This window comes from Siphateles boraxobius, unplaced genomic scaffold (genome assembly GCF_051911475.1).
Source record: "Siphateles boraxobius isolate OS27281-9 unplaced genomic scaffold, OSU_SipBor_1 18, whole genome shotgun sequence".
Taxonomy (NCBI): Eukaryota; Metazoa; Chordata; class Actinopteri; order Cypriniformes; family Leuciscidae; genus Siphateles; species Siphateles boraxobius.
Window position 1 is genome coordinate 1,507,998 of NW_027508788.1, and position 22,425 is coordinate 1,530,422.

General features: G+C 40.0%; 2 protein-coding genes across 3 annotated transcripts; both read left to right on the top strand.

Moving 5' to 3' along the window:
* Positions 1–322: 322 nt before the first annotated feature.
* On the top strand, positions 323–2,099 carry gnrh2 (gonadotropin-releasing hormone 2). The gene is made up of 3 exons (XM_077232684.1): positions 323–460; positions 1,894–1,977; positions 2,061–2,099. The coding sequence occupies exons 1-3, from the start codon at positions 323–325 to the stop codon at positions 2,097–2,099; spliced, it is 261 nt and encodes an 86-aa protein (XP_077088799.1).
* An 896-nt stretch (positions 2,100–2,995) lies between these two features.
* Positions 2,996–19,990, top strand: LOC143740769 (beta-1,3-galactosyl-O-glycosyl-glycoprotein beta-1,6-N-acetylglucosaminyltransferase 4-like). 2 transcript variants are annotated; one of them, XR_013204896.1, is made up of 6 exons: positions 3,503–3,605; positions 3,693–3,751; positions 5,138–5,239; positions 5,335–7,613; positions 15,408–15,867; positions 17,593–19,990. XR_013204896.1 is itself a non-coding variant. In XM_077232791.1 (4 exons), the coding sequence occupies exon 4, from the start codon at positions 5,336–5,338 to the stop codon at positions 6,593–6,595; it is 1,260 nt and encodes a 419-aa protein (XP_077088906.1). In that variant the 5' UTR covers positions 2,996–3,085; positions 3,693–3,751; positions 5,138–5,239; position 5,335; the 3' UTR covers positions 6,596–7,312. The 2 variants fall into 2 exon arrangements, 1 of the variants encoding a protein (XP_077088906.1); XM_077232791.1 differs by lacking the exons at positions 3,503–3,605; positions 15,408–15,867; positions 17,593–19,990 and adding an exon at positions 2,996–3,085 and having other exon boundaries at positions 5,335–7,312.
* Positions 19,991–22,425: the final 2,435 nt, after the last annotated feature.

Genomic DNA, 22,425 nt, shown 5'->3' on the forward strand with positions numbered 1-22,425 from the left:
ACTTCACAGTAGAGGAACTACTAGAGAAGACATTTCAAGAGAAGACGTGCCAATAGATAAAAGGTAAGAACAGTATTTAAATGTGTTTAGTTGTGATTGAAATATTGATTTTGTTGTTATTGATTTTTTGACAGTAATTCGGCGTAATCCATTGTGCTTCGTTGTCTTTTAAACATGATCATCATCATGTTGTCTAGAGCTTTTCAGTCATTTTTTCCCCTGAAATGATTAGGCTGATAAAACTGATTTGACTGTTAAATGTGTCAGTGCAGTCATTGCTTATTCTCTTTGTGTGTGAGAAATCTGTCCTCTTCCCTCAGTTATGGTGCACATCTGCAGGCTGCTTGTGCTGATGGGTATGTTGCTGTGTCTAAGTGCCCAGTTTGCCAGCGCTCAGCACTGGTCTCATGGCTGGTACCCTGGAGGAAAGCGAGAGATAGACATTTACGATACATCAGAGGTGTGTGAATATTACTAAAGAAAGTACAAGACAGTTCGAAAAGCATGGTCTTGTTGTGATGTGGCACACAATGTAAAATTCTTCATCATTTCTAATGAAAAACGATTAGTTGACTGATTGGTTATCATGTGGTGAGTTGCTTTTTTCATATACTGTGAGGAGTTAGATTTAAAAGGGTAAAAAAAAAAAAATTATATATATATATATATATATATATATATGTTTTAGTTTATGAATTAAAAAAATTTTTTTTTTATTACATAAAAAAATATTTTAAGTAATTTACTGTAAAATGTTTTTAAATTTTTTAAAGTAAAAAATATTAAGTATTATATAATTTACACTAAAAATCTATATCTTTATTTCTTTTAATCAACATTTATTTTTACAGTGAATCATTGTGTTATGATTTTGTAATATTTTTTTTTAAAAAAAGTCTCTATGCATAATGATTTATTTGATTAAAAAAACAGGGAACATTTTGTGAAACAGTATTACAAGTAAAATACAGTTTTTTCCATTTTAACATATTTTAATATGCAGTTTATTTCTGTGATGGAGAATCTGTCTTCAGTCGCCAGTGTCACATGATTCTCCAGAAATCATTGTAAAAGGCTGATTTGCTGCTAAAGAAACATTTTGTATTATCAATGTTAAAAACGGTTATGATGCCTAATATTCTTTTTCTAGCCCTAATACGAATATAAAGTTCAAAAGAACAGCATTTATTTGACATAGAAAATGCAGGTAACATTATAAATGTTGTCACTGTCACTTTTGAGCAATTTAAAGCATCCATGCTGAATAAAAGTATTAATTTCTTTCAAGAATAAAATTCTTATTGACCTCAAAATTTTAAACTGAGGTGTAAGTTTATTCTTATTTTAGATTTAATTACTTATTAACTACATTGTTAATTAATGGGTAACAATTTACAATAAGGTTTTATTTGTTAACATGAATTGATGTATTAACTAACATGAACTAACCATGGGTAATACATTTGTTACTGTATTGTTAATCTTTGTTATCGTTAGTTATTAAGAATACAGCTGTTCATTGTTTGTTCATGTTAGTTCACAGTGTATTAACTAATGTTAACAAATTCCACTTTGTAATAATGTATTATTATTAGTTGTATTAGTATGTATTAGTAAATGTTGAAATTAACATGAACAAAGATTAATAAATGCTGTAGATGTGCAGTTCATTATCAGTTCATAATAAGTTAACTAATAAAACCTTATTGAAAAGTGTTATCAGTGAATGTTTACAGCATTATTTTAGTGTCACGTTTCTTACCCCGATGGGATTTAGCGTTTGTGTGGAAGCAATGTACTGTCTTTACATGTCTTATTAGCCTTTGTTTGGGAAAGACATATTTTGGTAAACTTTAAGCCATCACGTTGTCTTCTATTTTACTTTAAAATCAGGTTTCAGGGGAAATTAAACTATGTGAGGCAGGAAAATGCAGCTACCTGAGACCACAGGGAAGAAACATTCTGAAGACAATACTGGTGGGTATACAGCTCTTGTTTTGGCTTGATTTTTCTCTTCGATTCTCTAAGACATGACTAACTTGTTTCAATGGCTTTAACAGATGAATGCCCTCATACGGGATTTCCAAAAGAGAAAGTGACACTAAGATGACTCATCAGCCCTTGTCCAAAGAAACAAGCATTCCAGCGAACACATTAGACCTGCATTTACATCCAAATATATGAATATCATTTTATAATTTTTTTTCTGTGATTTTTATTTATTTATTTATTTATTATGTTCTACATTTTGTTCTGTTTGTAAGTAAACCTACTGCCAGCATTGTGTAACCATTTGCAGCAGTTCCTACAATAAAGGCTTTATTTTGGTATTTTGTTTTAATTGTTCAGTGTCTTTTTTGTATTAGTCCTAGGTACGTTCACAGAATTTGCCAAAGACATGAGAGAAATTGTTTGTTGTGTTTTATATATAAAATAACTGTTATCAGCTGGAAAAAAGTGGCAAACATTTTATTTATTTAGGGAAATAATGTTTATTAGACTAAGCAAATTTATATATGTTTTATTGTATTATATTTAAAATATGTTAGTAGCATATATTAAATATACATTATATAATATATTATACATAAATATATAAAACATTAAAGTGTATATATATATATATATATATATATATATATATACTATTCTTATTTTGTTTTAATTTGTATATTTTAAAGCTGTTTACTTGGATGACAAAATATATTTCGTTTGATTCGGCAGTATTTTTGTTTACCCACCAGATGGCGGAAATGAACGAACTTATCTAAATGTATTAGGCACTTGAATAATCAAGTTACTATTGACATTCTTGTTAAAACTAAAATCAATGTCATGCAAGCCAATATGATAATTGTGTAATAAAGCATGTACTTTCGATTAAAAATGGGGGGGTGGGGGGGACCTTTTCATTAACAACTAGTCTACACCATCAGGCCAGCATGGACTGTTTTCGTAATAGGCCTACAAACTTAGCGGGACCGAATGAAAATGGAAATAAGCAGGAAGTCACTTTGGCAAGCCCCCAACTTTTATTTCTGCACAAACTTCGAAAATGGAGCAGCATTTCATGTGTGTGGTTCAGGTACCCTATACCCGAAAACCAGACATGTTTCATCTTGGCCCCTGTGTGTGTGTGTGTGTGTGTGTGTGTGTGAGAGAGAAACTCTTCGAACATCACTTTTTATTTCTCATACATTAACTAAGTCATAAGCAAAAACAGATGTGTGATAGTCATTTGATAGCTTGCATTTTTGCTAGAGTTCTTGCGTAATAGGTGAGTTAAGGCGAAAGACTTTATTGGCTGGATATTTTCCAGCTTACTGAATTCAGTTTATAGATAAGTGTATCTTCTAAATGCCTACATCTTTGGCCAAAACGTGTCAAAGATAAATGTTGTTTCTTTATAATATCAACGTCATGTCTTCATATGGCAATGGACTTTTCTCAACTCAGTGTCTCATCGTTCGAGAATGTATTGCTGTGTGTCGGGGTGTGTTTTAATTTGAAATAAGGGAAGCAATGTGTCAGCCAGTGTCAGCAAGCCGAGTGGATTTTGTAACATGCATGCTCTTAGCCTATGGGCTACACGGTCTTTGATTTATGTAAATAATTTGTTTAGTTTGGCATCTGTCGATGTGGAATTAACATTTTATTATTATTATTATTTTTAAATCTTTTTTTTTTTCCAGATGGCGCAGCTCCAGAATCTTACTTTCATGTTTGCGGAGGACGTCGATGTAACTGCATAGTAAGTTTCACTAATGTTTTAATTTAGGCGAGTTATCCGCTTACACGTAAACTGTAGAACACTAACGATTCATGTAAATACATTTACTATTAAGCATTTATAAATACCCTACTACATTAATCTGCAAAAAACAAAAAAACATGCCAGAATGATATTCAAATAGCCTACTTGGCTTTCTACTTTATCTCCAATTGCATTTATAAACATGAGAATTTGATCAAATGTATTCTGGTTGTACATAGGGTCGACTGAGTACAGTTGATAAAGTTGCGTTTTGATTTTCACACAAAAATAGATACTGAAAAGAAGTGAATTTCTACATGACACACCACATGACATTTCATTAGCATGTAGACTAAGATATTATCAATCAATAATAGCCAGAAGTAGTTTGTATTTTCCAAAATTCACTCATAAAAATAAGGTGCTTTTTGTCTCAACTGTACCCATGTGGTACAATTGAGACAGTACCATGGTACAGTTGAGACACCCATTTTTAATGATGTAAAGGTAACTAGATGTTCATTTCAAACATAATAAATAAAGACAAATAAAGAAAAGAACAATTGGGCAACATGTTTATTTATTCATCCATTTAAATTCATTCATTTTATTTAAATTAGCACTAAATATATAAAACAGGAACAATATATGTAATATATTTATTAATAATACACAGTTTAAATATCACAAATATCAAATTTTATTTTCATTTGTGTCCTATGCTGGCTAATTGCGACATTAAACCTGTTATCATAACACTGAACAACTAAACTGTATTTCTTAATAGAACTCTATCGGGGGTACAGATACACGTGTGTCTCAACCATGGTCACCTCGCACATTTCTCTAGATTTTGCAATGATCTTGCATGACACAATACCATGAAATATGCCAGTTTTTAGGCCACAGGATAACGTTTGTGTTGATACCAGTTACGTTTAACAGTCACATAAGGATAATAAGCTATTCATTGTGGAGTGGGCATGGTGAAGTGAAAGTCTTAATTTAGAAAAAAAACTTTTGCTGATATCTTTGGATCGGATATGTTTACATTGTTAAAATTTCCCATGATCAAAGAGGACACTAATACACATGTGCACAGCAAAAATCAAAACTTTTGCATGCTGCGCATGCAAGTTATTAAGGTGTCTCAACTGTGCTCATGTCTACCCACAGTGGTTTACCTCAAAGGGGCTGTTGTGTTGCTGTAAAAGCCGGCCTGAAAGCTTAGTGGAGTGGGTTACTAAAATGTAAACAGCATATACAGCCATTCAACCTGGATATATTTATAACAGTCATCAATCAATCTGGAAAATTTGAAGAATTGAAGCTTAAGTTTATACCAAAGTTTTAATCTTTTTTATTCTATTTTTATGGCAATAGGTGGCACTGCTCATGCTCACCAAACTCATTGTTATGTTCGCTCAGAGGTTTTTTTTTCAATGCTGAGAAAGTTTCATTTTAATACCTCAAAGCATTGCAAAGGTATGACCACACTTCCATATAGCATACACAACATCAAATTCATTGGTTACAGTTGCATGAATTTTACTAACATGGGCATTCATTTTTCTCTACAGAATGAGAAGTTTTTGGCTTCACCTCAAACTGAGAACTGGCATATTTATCTTTTTAACACTGGCACTTATATGTTTTTTTACGATCACTTTTTCAAGAGTAAATAAAGGCAGAGGATGGAAAACTAGAGTTTCTGAGAGGCAATGGCTGACAGTACAATATGGCATTAATTGCACAGCAATATATGAAATGGAACCAGTGGAAGTGGGCAAAACTTTAGCCATCCGCAAGCAAAAATCCTACGTACCAGCAACTGACCAGACTATCGCTGATGCCACCTCTGGTTGTGATCTGTTTGCATCACAGGGCTATGATGCAATTCAAGGCACTGAATTTGAGCGTGAATTTCCTATTGCTTACTCTTTGGTTGTTCACCAGGATGCAGCTCTTGTGGAGCGGATGCTCAGGGCCATTTATATGCCGCATAACATATACTGCATACATTATGATCTGAAGTCCTCAGCTGACTTTATTTCAGCAATGAAAGGTCTGGCCCGTTGCATCCCCAAAGTCTTCATTGCCTCTAAACTGGAGAGGGTGCAGTATGCAGGCATCTCACGACTCAAAGCGGATCTGAATTGCCTTTCTGACCTGCTAGATTCTGAGGTAAAGTGGAAGTATGTCATCAACCTGTGTGGTCAGGACTTTCCACTGCGGACAAACGCTGAGCTGGTGTCGGATCTGAAGGAGCTGAAAGGCAGGAACATGGTGGAGAGCAAGTGGCCTGAAGGAAAGGAATGGCGCTGGAGTGTTCATCATATCCTGAAAAATAACAATTTCGAGTACTATGAAACACCTGTTGCCACTTCTGAGGAGAAATCTTCACCACCTCACAACATTGAAATGTTTGTGGGCAGCGCATACTTTACTCTCTCAAGGGAATTTGTGTTTTTTGTTCACTGGAGTTTCCTTGCCAGGGATTTCTTGGCTTGGTCTGAGGATACATACTCACCTGACGAACATTTCTGGGCGACTTTGGTTCGTGTGCCTGGAGTACCAGGTGAGGTGCCAAGATCTGATCCTGAGATCTCAGAACTGATCAGTAAAACTCGCCTAGTTAAGTGGTCCTATTTAGAAGAGAATCTTTACCCACCGTGCACTGGAGACCATGTGCGAGAAGTGTGTATTTATGGTGCTGCTGAACTCAGATGGCTCCTAAACTATGGCCACTGGTTTGCTAATAAAGTAGATCCAAAAGTGGATCCTGTTCTTATGGAATGTTTAGAAGAGATACTTTTAGAGAAGCGTCCACAACTGCAGTAAAATGATCTTATTTTTATACTGTTGATACTTTTGCATTGGTGAAAAAAAATAGATATATTGGGATTTTTGGAAAAACCAAATGAAGTATACTTTGAAAATGCCCTTTTATTGTGTTGTAAATTTCTTTATAGTTATTAGCCAGCATGAAGTGCGATTCTTTGCCAACAATACCATATCAGTATTGGCCGATATATATTCATTTTAAATGTTATCATTATCAGCCCAATGAGAAAACTTGTCCGATTAAAGCTGAGAAATAGTGAATTATTTCCTTCGTCTGAGACACTTCAGATGCACACACTGTTCGCCATGATAGTTTTGAACTGTTTGAAATATGAATGGAATAATTTAAAAAGTCAAGCAACTCTGTATAGGTTAAGGCTACATACAATAATAATGAGAACATCATTATAATTGTGTGCTTGGGGGCATGGATTTAATGGTGAGACTTTTGTTTTTGTAATCAGGCTCTCAAAAATTATATAAAAATTTGGATTTAGATTTATTGGCCACTATATTGGTTATCTGCTTTCAAATAAAATTAATTATCGGTTATCGGTATGACCAAAATTTTAATATCGGTGCATCCCTAATTTATTTAAAGGGCATTCATCCAAAAATGAAAATTCTGTCATCATTTACTCACCCTCATGTTGTTCCAAACCTGTAAGACTTTAGTTCCTCTTTGAACACAAATGAAGTAATTTTTAATGAAAACTGAGAGATTTCTGTCCCTCCATTGTCAGTCCATGTAACTACCACTTTGACAAGAGATCATCAAGCTAATTGATCGCTTTATATGATGAAAAGACACGATTGCATTATTTGATAAACAGGTTTAATTTAGGCATTTATTCACATGTAGACTATCCCTCTGATCTCGCCTGTTTTTCTTCACTTGTTACCACTGTTTTTCTGCCAACATGCACAGCTGCAAGTTACTGTAACTTCTACTTCTTCTTCAGTTTTTGGCGGATCACACCAAAGCTTGTGCATTACCGACACCTACTATTAGCATGTCTTCTGCCCTCAACTGAGTGTGTAGCGACTCAGCCTATGCAGCGAGCTAAACAATACAACAAGGAAAGGAGGTTCCTAGGAATGACAAGACTCGGTTTTCTTCTCACTATTTTTCCTTCTTGTCTTTTTACTGTAAAACTGTGAACATACAAAAAAATACTATCAAAGATACATTTAACAAATCAAAACACATTGTTGTGCCTTTACATATTAGAAATAATTAGAATACAAAACATAAGAATCACCAGATTACAGTGATAAAACAATACAACTTGCACCAAGACGCTATCATGCAGGCTGCTGAATATACTGCAGATAATTGTACACAAATTCACAATCAGTTCAGAATATTGATCAATGTGTCTGAGATCCCGGCATAAATTCCCGCTACTGAATAATAAAGCTATAAATTTGTTCTTTCTACATTACATTTAGTCGAACGCGAATTCACCCAGTCTTCATCAAAGCTATACAGGAATCACCGAGACTATTCGTTCAATCTTAAACAACCTATAAGTACAATCTGACGACCGGGATGACAAAAAAAACAACAGAGTTATATATAGCATCGACTTATAGTATATTGCGCGATCGCATACTAAACACGAAGCTAGTAACGTTCGCTAGGAAGAGTTAACATAACCTCTCAAATAACAGATTATTTAGAAAAACAATATGGGCAATAAATTAGGCTACTTACAGATTATGTCATATCAACGCTTCTCGAAGATATACGGGGGTTTGAGAGGAGAGAAGAAATGTAAACGCCTCAGGAACATTTTCCTAACACCTCGTGAGACAAACTTTTCTGCCTGTTGCTTCCGCTCATCACTAACGTGCGTTGAACTTGCGCACGCGAAAAAACATAGAAGAAAAACCCAAACCCGCTAAAGAAGATACTGACCCCTAGAGGGTAGGATAAATAAATACAGCGGCAAACTAATGCAATACCAGAGGGCATAGAGAGCCAGAACACTCCCCGCCTGACATCAGTAAGATGTCATCCATAACCAGCATGTGAATATAGATAAAATACAATAAACCAAAATGCCTGATTTCTTCTTTTTTTTTTAAGCATTGTCCCTGGACACCAACAACACAACCTCACTTATAGGTCTTATGTATGCTCTGAGTTCACCATCGCGGAAAATCTTCACCTCTACTTTCCTAACAAGTCCATCCCCGCTTGGGAAGATTTTGGTGATGAGTCCAAGTGGCCAGTTATTCCTATGTTCAAGTGCCTCCTTTAGCAGAACAACATCTCCTGTTTGTAGATTTGGTTTTACTGCTTTCCATTTGCGGCGGTTCTGAAGTCCTGAGAGGTATTCCCTTTGCCATTGGCTCCAGAAAACATCGGCAAGGTATTGCACGCGCCTCCATTGCGCTCTGTAAAGATCCCTGCTTTCAAACTGACCTGGTGGGATAGGTGGAGTCGCAACCTTTTGTGTGAGTAGCATGGCAGGGGTAAGAATGGCTGGGTTTTCTGGATCTGTAGAAACTGCTGTGAGCGGACGAGCATTTACTATCGCAGTGATTTCAGCCATTAATGTCACTAATATCTCATGAGTGAGCCTTACATGTCTGTGTTCCAGGAGCATTGCATCGAGGATTTTACGTGTGACCCCAATCATGCGCTCCCAGGAGCCACCCATATGAGATGCATGTGGGGGGTTGAAATGCCATTTACAGCCGGAGTCTTTGAGGAAGTTGTGAAGTTTGCTGTTGTGACAGCCCTGTTTGTCTATTTGCAGTTCCTTGCAGGCACCCACAAAATTTGTGCCACAATCAGATCTAAGAAGTTTGACTGCTCCCCTGATGGCAAAGAAACGACGCAGGGCATTTATGAACGATGACGTGTCCATCGATTCTATAGTTTCAATGTGGATGGCACGTGTGCTCATACACGTAAATATGACTGCCCATCGCTTAGCATCTGATTGCCCACCACGTGTTTTTCTGATCATGACAGGCCAGGGGCCGAACACATCAAGGCCTACATGTGTGAAAGGAGGGTCCGTGGACAGCCTGTCCTCTGGTAGCTCAGCCATGATCTGTTCCTGTTGTCTCCCCCTTAGTTTGCGGCATGTGACGCATCTGAATATCACTCTGCTTATTGCTCTTTTACCTCCCACAATCCAAAAACCTGCAGTCCTAACTGCCCCTTCCGTAAAATGCCGTCCCTGATGGCATACTTTACCATGGAAGTGTTTTATAATGAGCTGAGCAAGGTGGTGCTTTCCAGGGATGAGGATGGGATTTGTTTCATCCGATGTCAACTGTGCACGCTTCAGCCTCCCACCTACTCTGAGGATTCCATTCGAGTCGACAAACGGGCTCAGTTTGCTGAGTGGGCTTGAGTTCTTAAGGGGTACCCCTTTTTCAACTTGTCTCATTTCTTCGGAGTAAACCTCCTTTTGAACAGTGTGAATGATCATTTTCTTGGCTTGGTTGAGTTGTTTTTCGGATGAGTGTTCGTTACAGCTGTGCCAGCCGTGACATGAGCTCTTTGGGTTCAGCTTAAATGACTGGGCAATGTGTTGGAGTTTGGATATAGCTCTGAGTAGTACATTCCAACTCGAAAACCTTTCAAATCTGACGCTACTGAGTCCATCCTTTGAGATAGTGGTGGCACAAGTAGTGACCTCAGGTCTCAGTTCATTGTCAGTCTCTGGGTCTACAAGATCAAACAACTCTGCCTGTACTTGACTTTTTCCTGAATTGGAAAGGAAAACGGGTCCACTGATCCATGTGGAGTTAGAAAGCTGCTCAGCAGGCAGTGATCGTGTGGCATGATCAGCGGGATTTAAATGAGTGGGCACGTAATGCCACTGGTGGGTTTGTGTGAAGCGCCTGATGCGTTCTACTCTGTTGTGCACATAAACATGAAAGCGTCTCTTTTTGTTAAAGATGTAACCGAGCACTACTTTGGAGTCTGTGTAGAAGCTCATTTGTTCGACTGTGACGTCTAGCTCCTCCTGGACTAACTCGGCCGCCTCAACAGCCAGGACTGCTGCGCAAAGTTCAAGTCTGGGTATGGTGATGTCTGGTTTTGGGGAAAGCCGTACTTTGCCGAGAAGAAAACCCACTTCACTGTGTCCATCTCTATCTGTGAGTTTGAGGTAAGCAACAGCGCCCACTGCCTTAGTGGAGGCATCACAAAAGACATGGATCTCCTTAGTTAGAGCTGCAGATAGTGGTATTGAGGTGTACATTCTGGGGATTTCAAGTTGTCGTAGATATTTGAGGGAGTCCTTCCATTGTTGCCACTGTTGTAATTTTCCTTTAGGCAGTTCGGTGTCCCATTCACAAATGTCAGTGGAAATGTCTCTCAGTATGGCCCTACCTTCTACAATGACTGGGACGGCAAAGCCAAGTGGGTCGAACACACTATTAATAACTGACAGCACTCCCCGTTTAGTGAAGGGTTTTTCATTGACTGTTACCTGAAACTTGAACAGGTCTGTGGACAGGTCCCAGCCCAAGCCTAAGCTGCGCTGGATGGGAGGGGCAGTCTGCCCGAGGTCAAGGCCCTGCATGTCCGTTGCAAGGTCCTCACTTGGAAAGGCACTTGTGATGATAGGACAGTTAGATGAGATTTTGTGCAGGCGTATGTTACACTGAGCCAGCATTTTCTGGGCTCTAAAGAGAATGTCAATGGCCTCATCTGTGGAAGAGAATGATTTTAGTCCATAATCTACATAAAAGTGACGTTCAATGAACTCTCTTGCATCACTGCCGTATTCCCTTTCCCCCTCCATCGCTGACCGTTTCAGTCCATAGATGGCCACTGATGGGGAGGGGCAGTTCCCAAATACGTGCACTCTCATCCTGAATTCCTGCACTTCTCCATCCAGATCGTGGTTTTTGAACCACAAGAAGCGAAGGTAGTTACGATGGTCCTCTCTGACTAGAAAGTTGTGAAACATTTGCTCCACGTCTGCCATGACTGCGTATGGGTCAAATCTGAAACGCATCAGAACTCCCACGAGAGTGTTATTGAGATCTGGCCCTTTTAGTAGCACGTCATTGAGAGAAACATTGTCGTATTGAGCACTCGAGTCAAAGACTACCCTAATTTTCCCTGGCTTTTGATGGTGGTAAACTCCAAAACTAGGGAGGTACCAGCATTCTTGGTCTGGAGAAAGAGCATGAGCTGGTTCGGCGTGGCCCTTACTGAAGATTTTATCCAAAAACTCAACGTAATGCTCCCTCATTTCAGGTTTCCTTTTCAGCGTTTTGCGGAGCGACATTAAACGACTGAGGGCCTGGCCCCTGTTGTTGGGCAAACGCTGTCTGGGGGTGCGAAATGGGAGAGGAGCTACCCAATTATTCGCATCATCTTTTGCAAATTCTTTGTGCATAATTTCCAAGAACAAAGCATCTTCTGCTGAAAGTGCCACTTTGTCATCATCTGCTGTTTGCTGGAAAATGTGTCTGCCCAATTCAATTTGTGCCTTATTGAGGGTATGACAGCTTTCTGTGTATTTGTCTTTGATACAGATTTTGTTTTCACAGGGGCTGAGGAAGGTAGGGCGGCCATTGTTAAGAATGTTCGTCTTAAAAGAGTTCACTGTGGGTTTGTGGACCCCTGAGAGGCAGACATCGCCTATAACTACCCATCCCAGATCAAGGCGTTGAGCATAAGGCGCACTGTTTGGACCATTCACCTGACTGCGGACCTTGTGAGCTTGGATGATGTCCCTGCCCAAGAGGAGAAGGATTTCTGCTGATGGGTCCAGGGGAGGAATCTGCGAAGCAATTGCCTGTAGATGAGGGTGAGCCGACACAGCCTCAGAGGTGGGAATCTCGTCCCTATTATCTGGAATCTGATCACATTCTGTTAGTATGGGCAGCAGCATGGACACTTTGCCATTTACATTCTCGATAACAAAGTCACTGGCTCTGCGCCCTCCAGTCTCTGATAAACCAGCGCATGTTTTCATGGTGTATGGGAGTATGGTACCTTTTACCTTAAACATGTCAAAGAAGGCAGACCTGGCTAAGGATGAGTTGCTTTGATCATCTAACATGGCGTACATCCTCCTTTTCTCTTCAGGGGATGTGCGGGGATACACGTTGACTAAGCAAATCTTAGCGCAGGATTTACCTTTGAGGCCTTGGCCGCACACCTCTGTGCAACTGGTTGTAGTTACAGGGCTCTGGGAATCGGACTCCCCGCCGTGGCTCTGAGACCGAGGGTTAGAGTCTTTGGGTGTCCACAGAGGTGGACCAGCATGCATGGCGGAGACGTGCACATCACTATTACATTCTGAGCATTGGATGATGGCTTTACAGTCTTTAGCTCTGTGACTTGTGGAAGAACAACACTTATAACAAATAGCGTGTTCTTTGAGAATACCTTTCCTTTCATCTAGTGTTTTTGACCTAAATCCCCTGCATTTAGCGAGTGAATGGGGCTTGTGGTGAATAGGACATTGCTTGTCCGGATTGAAAAAGAATGTTTGGGCTGTGCCGTTTGTTTGACTGATATCTGTTTTGTTCACTGCAACAGGAACTCTGTATCTGGTTGGTTTTACCAGTGTCTTGTCAACCTTTGGAGCTACTATGTTTGGACTTTGTAACATAAAGCTAGGGTCTGTTTTCATTTCGGCATAGTCATTTACAAACTGAACAAAATATGAGAAAGGTGGGTATACTGCACCATTGTCTCTTTTGTATTTTGTCCCTTGTTTCACCCATGACTCCTGGAGTCCATAAGGGAGCTTTTCGACAATCGGGTTTATCCCCCTTGGGGTGTCAAGAAAGCTAAGGCCTGGCAGATAATTTTCACTTTGAGCATACTCTAACTCTAGCAGAAGATCTGCAAGCTCCTGCAGCAGATGAGCGTCTTTATTCGATATCTTTGGAAAAGTCTGTAAGCGTTGGAAGAGTGACGCTTCGACTACCTCTGGGGAGCCATAACTCTTATCTAGACGCTGCCACAAACGTTGGAGGCCTGCTTGTGGGTTGTTCATATGGACCGCCCTGATCCTCAGAGCGTGTTGAAGTGACTCCCCACTGAGCCACTTGGTTAGAAGGTCAAGTTCTTCGCTGGGCTTGAGGTTGAGGCCTACTATGGCGTTGCCGAAGATGGACTTCCAGGACAAGTAAGACTCAGGACGGTTGTCGAAAACCTTGAATCCGGCTGTGAGCAGATCACGGCGTGCTAGGTAGGCTGCTAGATCCGACAGTTCAGACTGTGAAGTCACTGAAGGTCTAGTCTGGGGTGTAATGTCCATTTTTATGTGTGTAGGAGGGGACATCAGCTGCTCTCTGCCTACAAAATCAGTGAGATGTTCATCTGGAGAGGAAGCGACTGGTGTTTGGCTCTGTTGTAAATGGCGAGAGTCGTCATGACTGACCAGTTGTCCTGTGTCAGGCCTTTCTTCTTTGACCTCCGAACTGACGTTGGTGAAGTGAGCGTTTACATAGTCTCGAGCACGTCTGATGGAAGGAGGCGTTTTAGGGGAGATGCTCTGATCAGTGAGGTCGATGGCGTGGTGCTCCTCGTCAGCCGCCGCTTCCAGGACATGAGCTGCAGCAAGCGCTGCTTCAGCCTCACCCTCCTTCTTCAGAGCGTTTAGCGTTGCCTCGATGCGCGCCTTCTCAACCTCCATATCGATCTGGCGTTTGGCGTACTGTGCTCTGGTGCGGGCAGCTTCTGCGTCTGCTCGGGCTCGTGCTGCAGCTTGGCTGGTGGACGAACGGCGTGAAGAACGTGAGTGGCACTCCGACCGGGCTACCATCTGGGACATAGGTGGCGTAGTTCCTGATTGAGACATCTCGAATGCTTGCTAGATGGATAATCTTTTTACTCTTCTGCCCTCAACTGAGTGTGTAGCGACTCAGCCTATGCAGCGAGCTAAACAATACAACAAGGAAAGGAGGTTCCTAGGAATGACAAGACTCGGTTTTCTTCTCACTATTTTTCCTTCTTGTCTTTTTACTGTAAAACTGTGAACATACAAAAAAATACTATCAAAGATACATTTAACAAATCAAAACACATTGTTGTGCCTTTACATATTAGAAATAATTAGAATACAAAACATAAGAATCACCAGATTACAGTGATAAAACAATACAACTTGCACCAAGACGCTATCATGCAGGCTGCTGAATATACTGCAGATAATTGTACACAAATTCACAATCAGTTCAGAATATTGATCAATGTGTCTGAGATCCCGGCATAAATTCCCGCTACTGAATAATAAAGCTATAAATTTGTTCTTTCTACATTACATTTAGTCGAACGCGAATTCACCCAGTCTTCATCAAAGCTATACAGGAATCACCGAGACTATTCGTTCAATCTTAAACAACCTATAAGTACAATCTGACGACCGGGATGACAAAAAAAACAACAGAGTTATATATAGCATCGACTTATAGTATATTGCGCGATCGCATACTAAACACGAAGCTAGTAACGTTCGCTAGGAAGAGTTAACATAACCTCTCAAATAACAGATTATTTAGAAAAACAATATGGGCAATAAATTAGGCTACTTACAGATTATGTCATATCAACGCTTCTCGAAGATATACGGGGGTTTGAGAGGAGAGAAGAAATGTAAACGCCTCAGGAACATTTTCCTAACACCTCGTGAGACAAACTTTTCTGCCTGTTGCTTCCGCTCATCACTAACGTGCGTTGAACTTGCGCACGCGAAAAAACATAGAAGAAAAACCCAAACCCGCTAAAGAAGATACTGACCCCTAGAGGGTAGGATAAATAAATACAGCGGCAAACTAATGCAATACCAGAGGGCATAGAGAGCCAGAACAGCATGATCCAGACACTCTACTCCCCATCGTCCCCTGGCCAACGAGAGCCAGGGCTTCAGCCAGCGCACATGGAAAGCCGTTTTAGCTTAAAATGTTCCCAGCGTTACTCATTGTAATAACATTTTACTGGTAACAGTTAAATTAGAGAGATCTAAAAAAGATGTGTTCGTAAAAATACAATTATGATGAGAACATAATTATAATTGTGTTCTTGGGGCATGGATTTAATTGTGAGACTTTTGTTTTTGTAATCAGGCTCTTGTGGGTAGGCATAACACTAAGAACATTTTAAGCTAAAACGGCTTGCCATAAGCACTGCGTGTTCAGCTCTGGCCTCTGCTCATGACTCCCCCAAACCAGAAGAGGATGGACAAGAAAAACAACAGCAAATAACAAAACAAAAACAAACTACTCGGTTACTATCGTAACCTCAGTTCCCTGAGAGAGGGAACGAGTATTGCGTAGCTATACGCAGTGGGGAAACTCCTTTTCCTCGATTTACTGAAGCCTATATGTAAAACGCATTTGCAGCTGCAAAGCTAGCACACTGAGCGTCTGGCACGCTCATAGGCTGTGCTGCAGCAACTGCACATCCAATGGCGCGGGCGACTCTGACGTGCGACCAATGAGCTAGCCCAACGTCAGAGCCCACCGAGGGGGCGTGGCCTAGCCTATATAGACCCCCGAATTAGCCATTATAGCAGGTTTATACGACTGAAGCGAGAACTTCACCAGTTACTATAGTGCGGCCGGCTACGCAATACTCGTTCCCTCTCTACGGTCATTTGGGGACGCCATGCAAAACGCCGAACCCTAAGTAACTGGTTGCCCTGCAACTCAGGACCCCTGAGCTAACAAAACAAGCCAGAACCCAACAAATATATTTATATACATAACAGACCAGACACTTTCGGGCCTGAAAAATAAATATGAGTCAGTACAACTGACAGAATATACTAACAAAACCAGACACTGTCGGGATTATTAGCACAATTTTATAACCGGCCTAAGCAGATTTTATATATATATATATATATATATATATGTATATGATTATGCACAGTAATCTTTGTAGACAAGACCAGACACCGTCGGGTCTTAATCATACCGAAAGTACCTTCGCCTGCAGGGAAGGCACCTCCATATTATAGAAATGTGGAAGGCGAGGACCAGCCGGCCGCCTCACAAATATCTTGAATGGGAAAACCCGATGACCAAACAAGACGACTTCGGAGGTACCTGGTCAATCACAGCCTGACCGGAGGCGGAATACGCGCGTCCAGCGAGGGCTGAGGTGTTTCGGCAGGGTTTGTTGGGATAAGAGGCTCTAGCTCGCCAGCTAGCTGCAGTGCTCGGGCAAAGATGAGCAGCCACGGCCTCTTCGAGGGGCGGCAAAGACTCATAACCCTTTTCCGCTGCGCCATCCACAGAGGAGAGCGTCGCGGAAACTGCAGATCCCACACGTGCTGAGTACGGAGCGCGCCAGGACTTGGTGCGCTCCTCGTGGACCTCGGGGAAAAATGGCGCTGGTTTGTGACGAGGGGCCTGCTGGCGCCCCGACAGGAACCATCCATCCAGCCGACTATGCGGCGGCTCCTCGGGCGTGGTCCACTCTAGCTCGAGGTCCGCGACGGCCTTCGTCAGGATCCGAAGCATTTCGGCGTCTGAGTTTTTCCTGGTCGCTGAACCACTAGCCACAGACTGAGAAGCGGTGACAGGGTCGAGGAGAGCCTGGCCACTCATCCTCCGAAGCGGCGATGGACAGGCTGTCGTCGCGCACGAGAGATCCGCCGAAGGAGACGAGGCCCTCCACGTGGGGGGGATGGCACTGGTCTCCTACAAACAGGACCAGTGATGTCGTCCGAGTAGGAGTAAGTGAAGCACGCGGGGACGCGGCCGGCGTGCGTTCACCAACTTCCATACCCTCCGGTTGCCGTTGGCTGCGACGCTTCTTCTTTCTTGGAATAGACAGCGTGGCTGAAGCGGCATCGCCCCCTTGCTGGGCTCTGACGTTGGGCTAGCTCATTGGTCGCACGTCAGAGTCGCCCGCGCCATTGGATGTGCAGTTGCTTCAGCACAGCCTATGAGCATGCCAGACGCTCAGTGTGCTAGCTGTGCAGCTGCAAATGCGTTTTACATACAGGCTTCAGTAAATCGAGGAAAAGGAGTTTCCCCACTGCGTATAGCTACACAATACGAAGTGACCTTTCGAAAGGGAACTTATTTCTTGTTTATTAGAACTGGGGCCTGTACCATGATGGTAGTTGAACAAACTCAGGGTTACAGGATTAGTTTAGCGTTGACAAAACCAAACCAATCCAACCAGGCTTTGGTGGTACCATGATGCTGATCATCAACTTTCTCTGTCAAGTCAGGCTTTGATCCTTATTTTAGGAGTTTAAGTGTGACATCAGTAGCAAACAGCCAATCACATGTTGAGAAAGAGTGAAACAGATTAATTTCTCACGAGAGAAGCAGCGCAATTCACTTATTAAATAAAAGTATTAAAATAGTAAGAATTTAAACAAATTTACACAGCAAGAAGAAAACAGCTATCTATGAAAGAGGACAACTAAAAGAAAAAGTCTCGCTCAGTGCAAGTAAAAGTTGTGAAGTTATTTTATACAGCTGATAAAGGTATAGAGAGAATTCAACATTTAAGCTCACATGTAGTTATTTTATAACTTCATCTATTGATGCTAAAGTGTATTTACATTACTTTTATATATTTATTCATTTAAACTGCGTAATAATAATTGATGAACTAAAATTGTACATCTGTGATTGATAAAGGGTATAATAATTACATAGGCCTAAATAATATCTAAATCATACAAATTTATTTTTCCAAATTAGCATCACTAAAAACTAGACGATTTTGTCTTTAAAAATCATTTGCTATGTAGTGACCTTTAATTTGGAGTAGAAACAGGTGGAGTGACTTTATCGCATCAGGCATGTGTCACTTTGCTCACAGCTGATTGGTCCAAGTTCAGTTAGCAACCTCTTACCTAGAACATAACCTGCCCCGGACCAGGTTAGCCGTGGAGGGTAAGTTACTATGGCAATGAACACTGCTAAAAGCCAAACCACTTTCATGGTCCCTAAAACCCAGGGTTGACGCAAACTAAACTGAAACATAGCTGGCTAGCCACCTAAACCGGCTTCATGCTATAGGCCCCTGTATTCTTCAAAAATGTATTATTATTTGTTCTGGATCTAATAGGTCCTTCAATTAGATAGTATCATTCACTCATTTCCTCCTCATTTGTTGTAATAACACTACTATTTCTTCTGTATTTTCACAATACATAATAATTTTCTGTTTAATTTCCTCCACACCATTCAAAACGAATGGCGATGTCTACTCCAAAATGGTCTATTTAGTAGGCTATATCATCAGATCTATTGTTTTCCTTTAAACATTTTCAACAGGGTAAATGTTATGGATTCATTTAAATCTATTGTTGCATGGAGCAGTTTAAGCATTTGGTTCTTTAATCTAATTTAATTACAATGGTTTTCATATGTCATATTGTTTTTAACGATTTCAGTTGAGTTCAGTTTCATACTCCTGGCTTCAGAGAAAAGATATGCACTTCTCTTGGATTTCATTTATTGATACATTTACTTAAAGCTGCAGTCGGCAAGTCTGGCAGATTGAGTGGACTTAGGCAAAATTTTGAATGTTTACAACTCTCATGCCCCTCCCCCACTATCAACGAATACCCTCCCACGAGTTTGTGATCGTCAATGCACCAGATTTTCTTTGAACGCGTCCGTCTCATCAGCATCCATCAACACCATGGAGTATTTTGTTATTGTTGTTTTGTTATTTTGGAGTAGATTGTTACTGTAAGACTGGAAAAACTGTAAGGACTTTAAGAGAGGGCCACTCTCTGAGAAAACAAAGGAAATTAACATTTGAACTCCCCCTCATGCACTATTGAGACGAAGGTCTCACCTCCCTCATCCTAATTCTACATTTCTCTCCCCCATTCTTCATCCTGGCAGAGATCTCCCAAACTCACACAAGAATCTAAATGGTTTAATTTGAATTATTATCATCAAGGTTTATACATGTTTGGTATTATTTGAAATGTCTCGGTGCGACTGGTACAAATGTCTCATTCCCAAAGAAGTAAAACAAAAGGTAATAAGGTTTTTAAGAGTTTAGGAATAACTGGCACACAAAGGAATGTGGTCTCTAGGCACTCCCAAAGGTGTAACTTCATGAATGCTAATTTCCACTATTCTTAGCAGATGGTCAACTTCTACCCCCAGTAATGGTGGGGGAATACAGTAAATTTCCACTAAACTCAAGTTTTACATATCAAATAAGGTCTGGCTATATAAGGAAAATGCAACGAGAGCTCAGGGCTGTTTTTTCTGTATTCAGATTAGCCCGTCTGGTTGAGGGTCTCGCGACTCTCAGCTCACGTAGCCATACAGTGTCGGGTAAAGGATTTTCCTCTTTGTTCTAGAACATTTGATGGTTTGCATTGATTATCTTTCAATTGATTATGGAATTGTAATAATACATTTACCTGACATAATAAATTGTTATATTTGATTATTCTAAAAGACTTTGACTTTATTTTCATTGGAGTTAAAAGGAATAGTCAAACATTAACGTATATTTAATGATGCACAGATATCATTGAAAAACCTTTTCATTTTATGGAGTCAGATGAAACGAGTTAATACATAAGATAAAATGTATTGCATTTAACCAAAAATACTTTGCCACGAGAAAAGACAGTAACACGCAAAGACCTTCACCGCTAATTCGAATACCGCCATTGGATCGAGTTAGACGACCTTACATTACGAAATGGATTACCCACCAATTAAACGTAAATAAACACTATCGCCTGTCAGAAATGCTATTATTGCTGTATGGTATATGCGGCAGACATGGTCATTGTACATTGTTCTATTGCTTATATAACAGAGCTACCGTTAGTCAGATAGCACATACAATAACAGTAGATTTACTGTTCTTACTCTCGTAAGAAAGATAGAGTAGCATTGATTCTTCCAAAAAGCCGAACTTTATCCCTTCATCTGGACATGTTTATCCACCTAAAGTTGCGTTCACACGGATTAGAGTGCAACAAACAAAGCTAATGAACCTGCCCAACAAGTGCTAACGTTATCTATCCATACCAACACATTTGGGCAACATACTTAGATTACTAACAAAACACTAAGAAATAAAGTAACTGGTTGATAAAGCACAATTACCTGTCGAGAAGAAATGTTGCACGCTCTGCATCCAGCTTGAACCCAATTAAATCACGTAAATCTCTCCACATTTCAAATGCCGATCCGATGTCGATCCTGGATTTATTACGGGCAACGGTCGCTTTCTTTCTTTACTTCTTTCTTTTCAGCAGGTGTTTTTGTTGTTTTTGACCTCCTAGCTCTTGAGGTTAACCGAGGAATTGGAATCTTTTCCGCCATCACTCTTCATTACTGCGCGAACTTCAGGCATGTCCATGTGATTGTAAGGTGCGCGAGGGGTGGCATGTGCACGACCTGTGATTGACAGTCAGATCTCACACACCCCTGCGCTGATTGGACCGATGTTCCGGGAGCGGTGGATTTTTGCAAAACAAATAACACGCTCCAGGTGGAGTTAGAAGCTCGGGTTTTTTTCTAAAACCACTTTATTTATGTTGTTCTGTCGGATTATAGTGTCGATTTCACTGAATATGATTTTTTTTTTTAAATTGCCGACGGCAGCTTTTAATTTAATATTCAATGAATCAAATTATGGTTATAAAGGTAACTAACCCAACACATGAATCCCCTAACATAAGCATTCTTAACATTTCTAATTATTTTATAGTCCAAAGTTTAATTTAGCTGTTTAATGTTTGAATATTCAACTATACATTTTTGGATTCAGCAGGTTGAGACCTGCATTCTACATCTTTATGAAACTTAACATTTGTAGTAGAAATTTTAATAGTCATTGATCCCAAAGAGGTATCATAAGAGAGAGAACCTATTCAATGTATAAAAATATATGTGTGTACGTGCTTGTGTCTGACGCTCCAGGAACATATGGGACAGGACCTCTGACATTAGGGACGGTCAGTTTTGGCCAGTTTATTTCAGTACCAGTTTGTGTCTTTAAGAAGAAACTGAACAGCAGTAAGGACCTTATCTGGGTGGGTGAAAGGTACAGCGGGTGAGGAGGAACCTTGAAAAGATTATAAAGGCTGTCTCATATCTTCCTGTGGGGTGTCACTCTCTTGCACAGCGTAACTTCTGTGTACTAGACTGTAGTGTTGTCACGATACTAGAATTTCTAACTTCGATACGATACCTTGAAAAATATCGATATTCGATACCATTTTCGATACCACAGAGAAAAAAACTTCCACAATATTAAGGGGGTCTTTTTTTTATTTAAAGCTAAATATAACAAGTCTAGAACATGACAATGAGGTATATTTTACATGAACAAAAATGTCCTGAGATCTATCTGTTAATATTTTTTCATTGGACCAGAGCTAACATGATCTGTTGTGTTTTTATTACCTACTGTTATCAAAGATTAAAATATACTGTAACAAATGCATTGGTCATCGGTCATAAATGCTGGTTAATACATTAACTTAATTTGATGAACAGATTTAAACGCAAATGTGTGTGCATCACACGCGGAAACAATGCTCACTGGATCAGCATCTAGTCAAGTTACCTTTATTTATATATTGCTTTTAATAATACAGATTGTGTCAAAGCACTTAACTGTATCAAATTGGAGGATAGAGTGTCAGTAATGTATAATAATAAGGTTAAACATTCAATTTTCAGTTAAAGGCATTTCATTATTGAATTCAGAGATGCCATTGTCTAGCTCAGTTTAGTTTAATTAGTATATGTGTAATCAAATTGATGATAATCGCTAATGAAGGCAAATTGCAGAATTAAATAATAATTTTTGAATAAAGTTAAACAGACACAAGTTAATTTACATCTGACCACAGTTACAATATTTACTT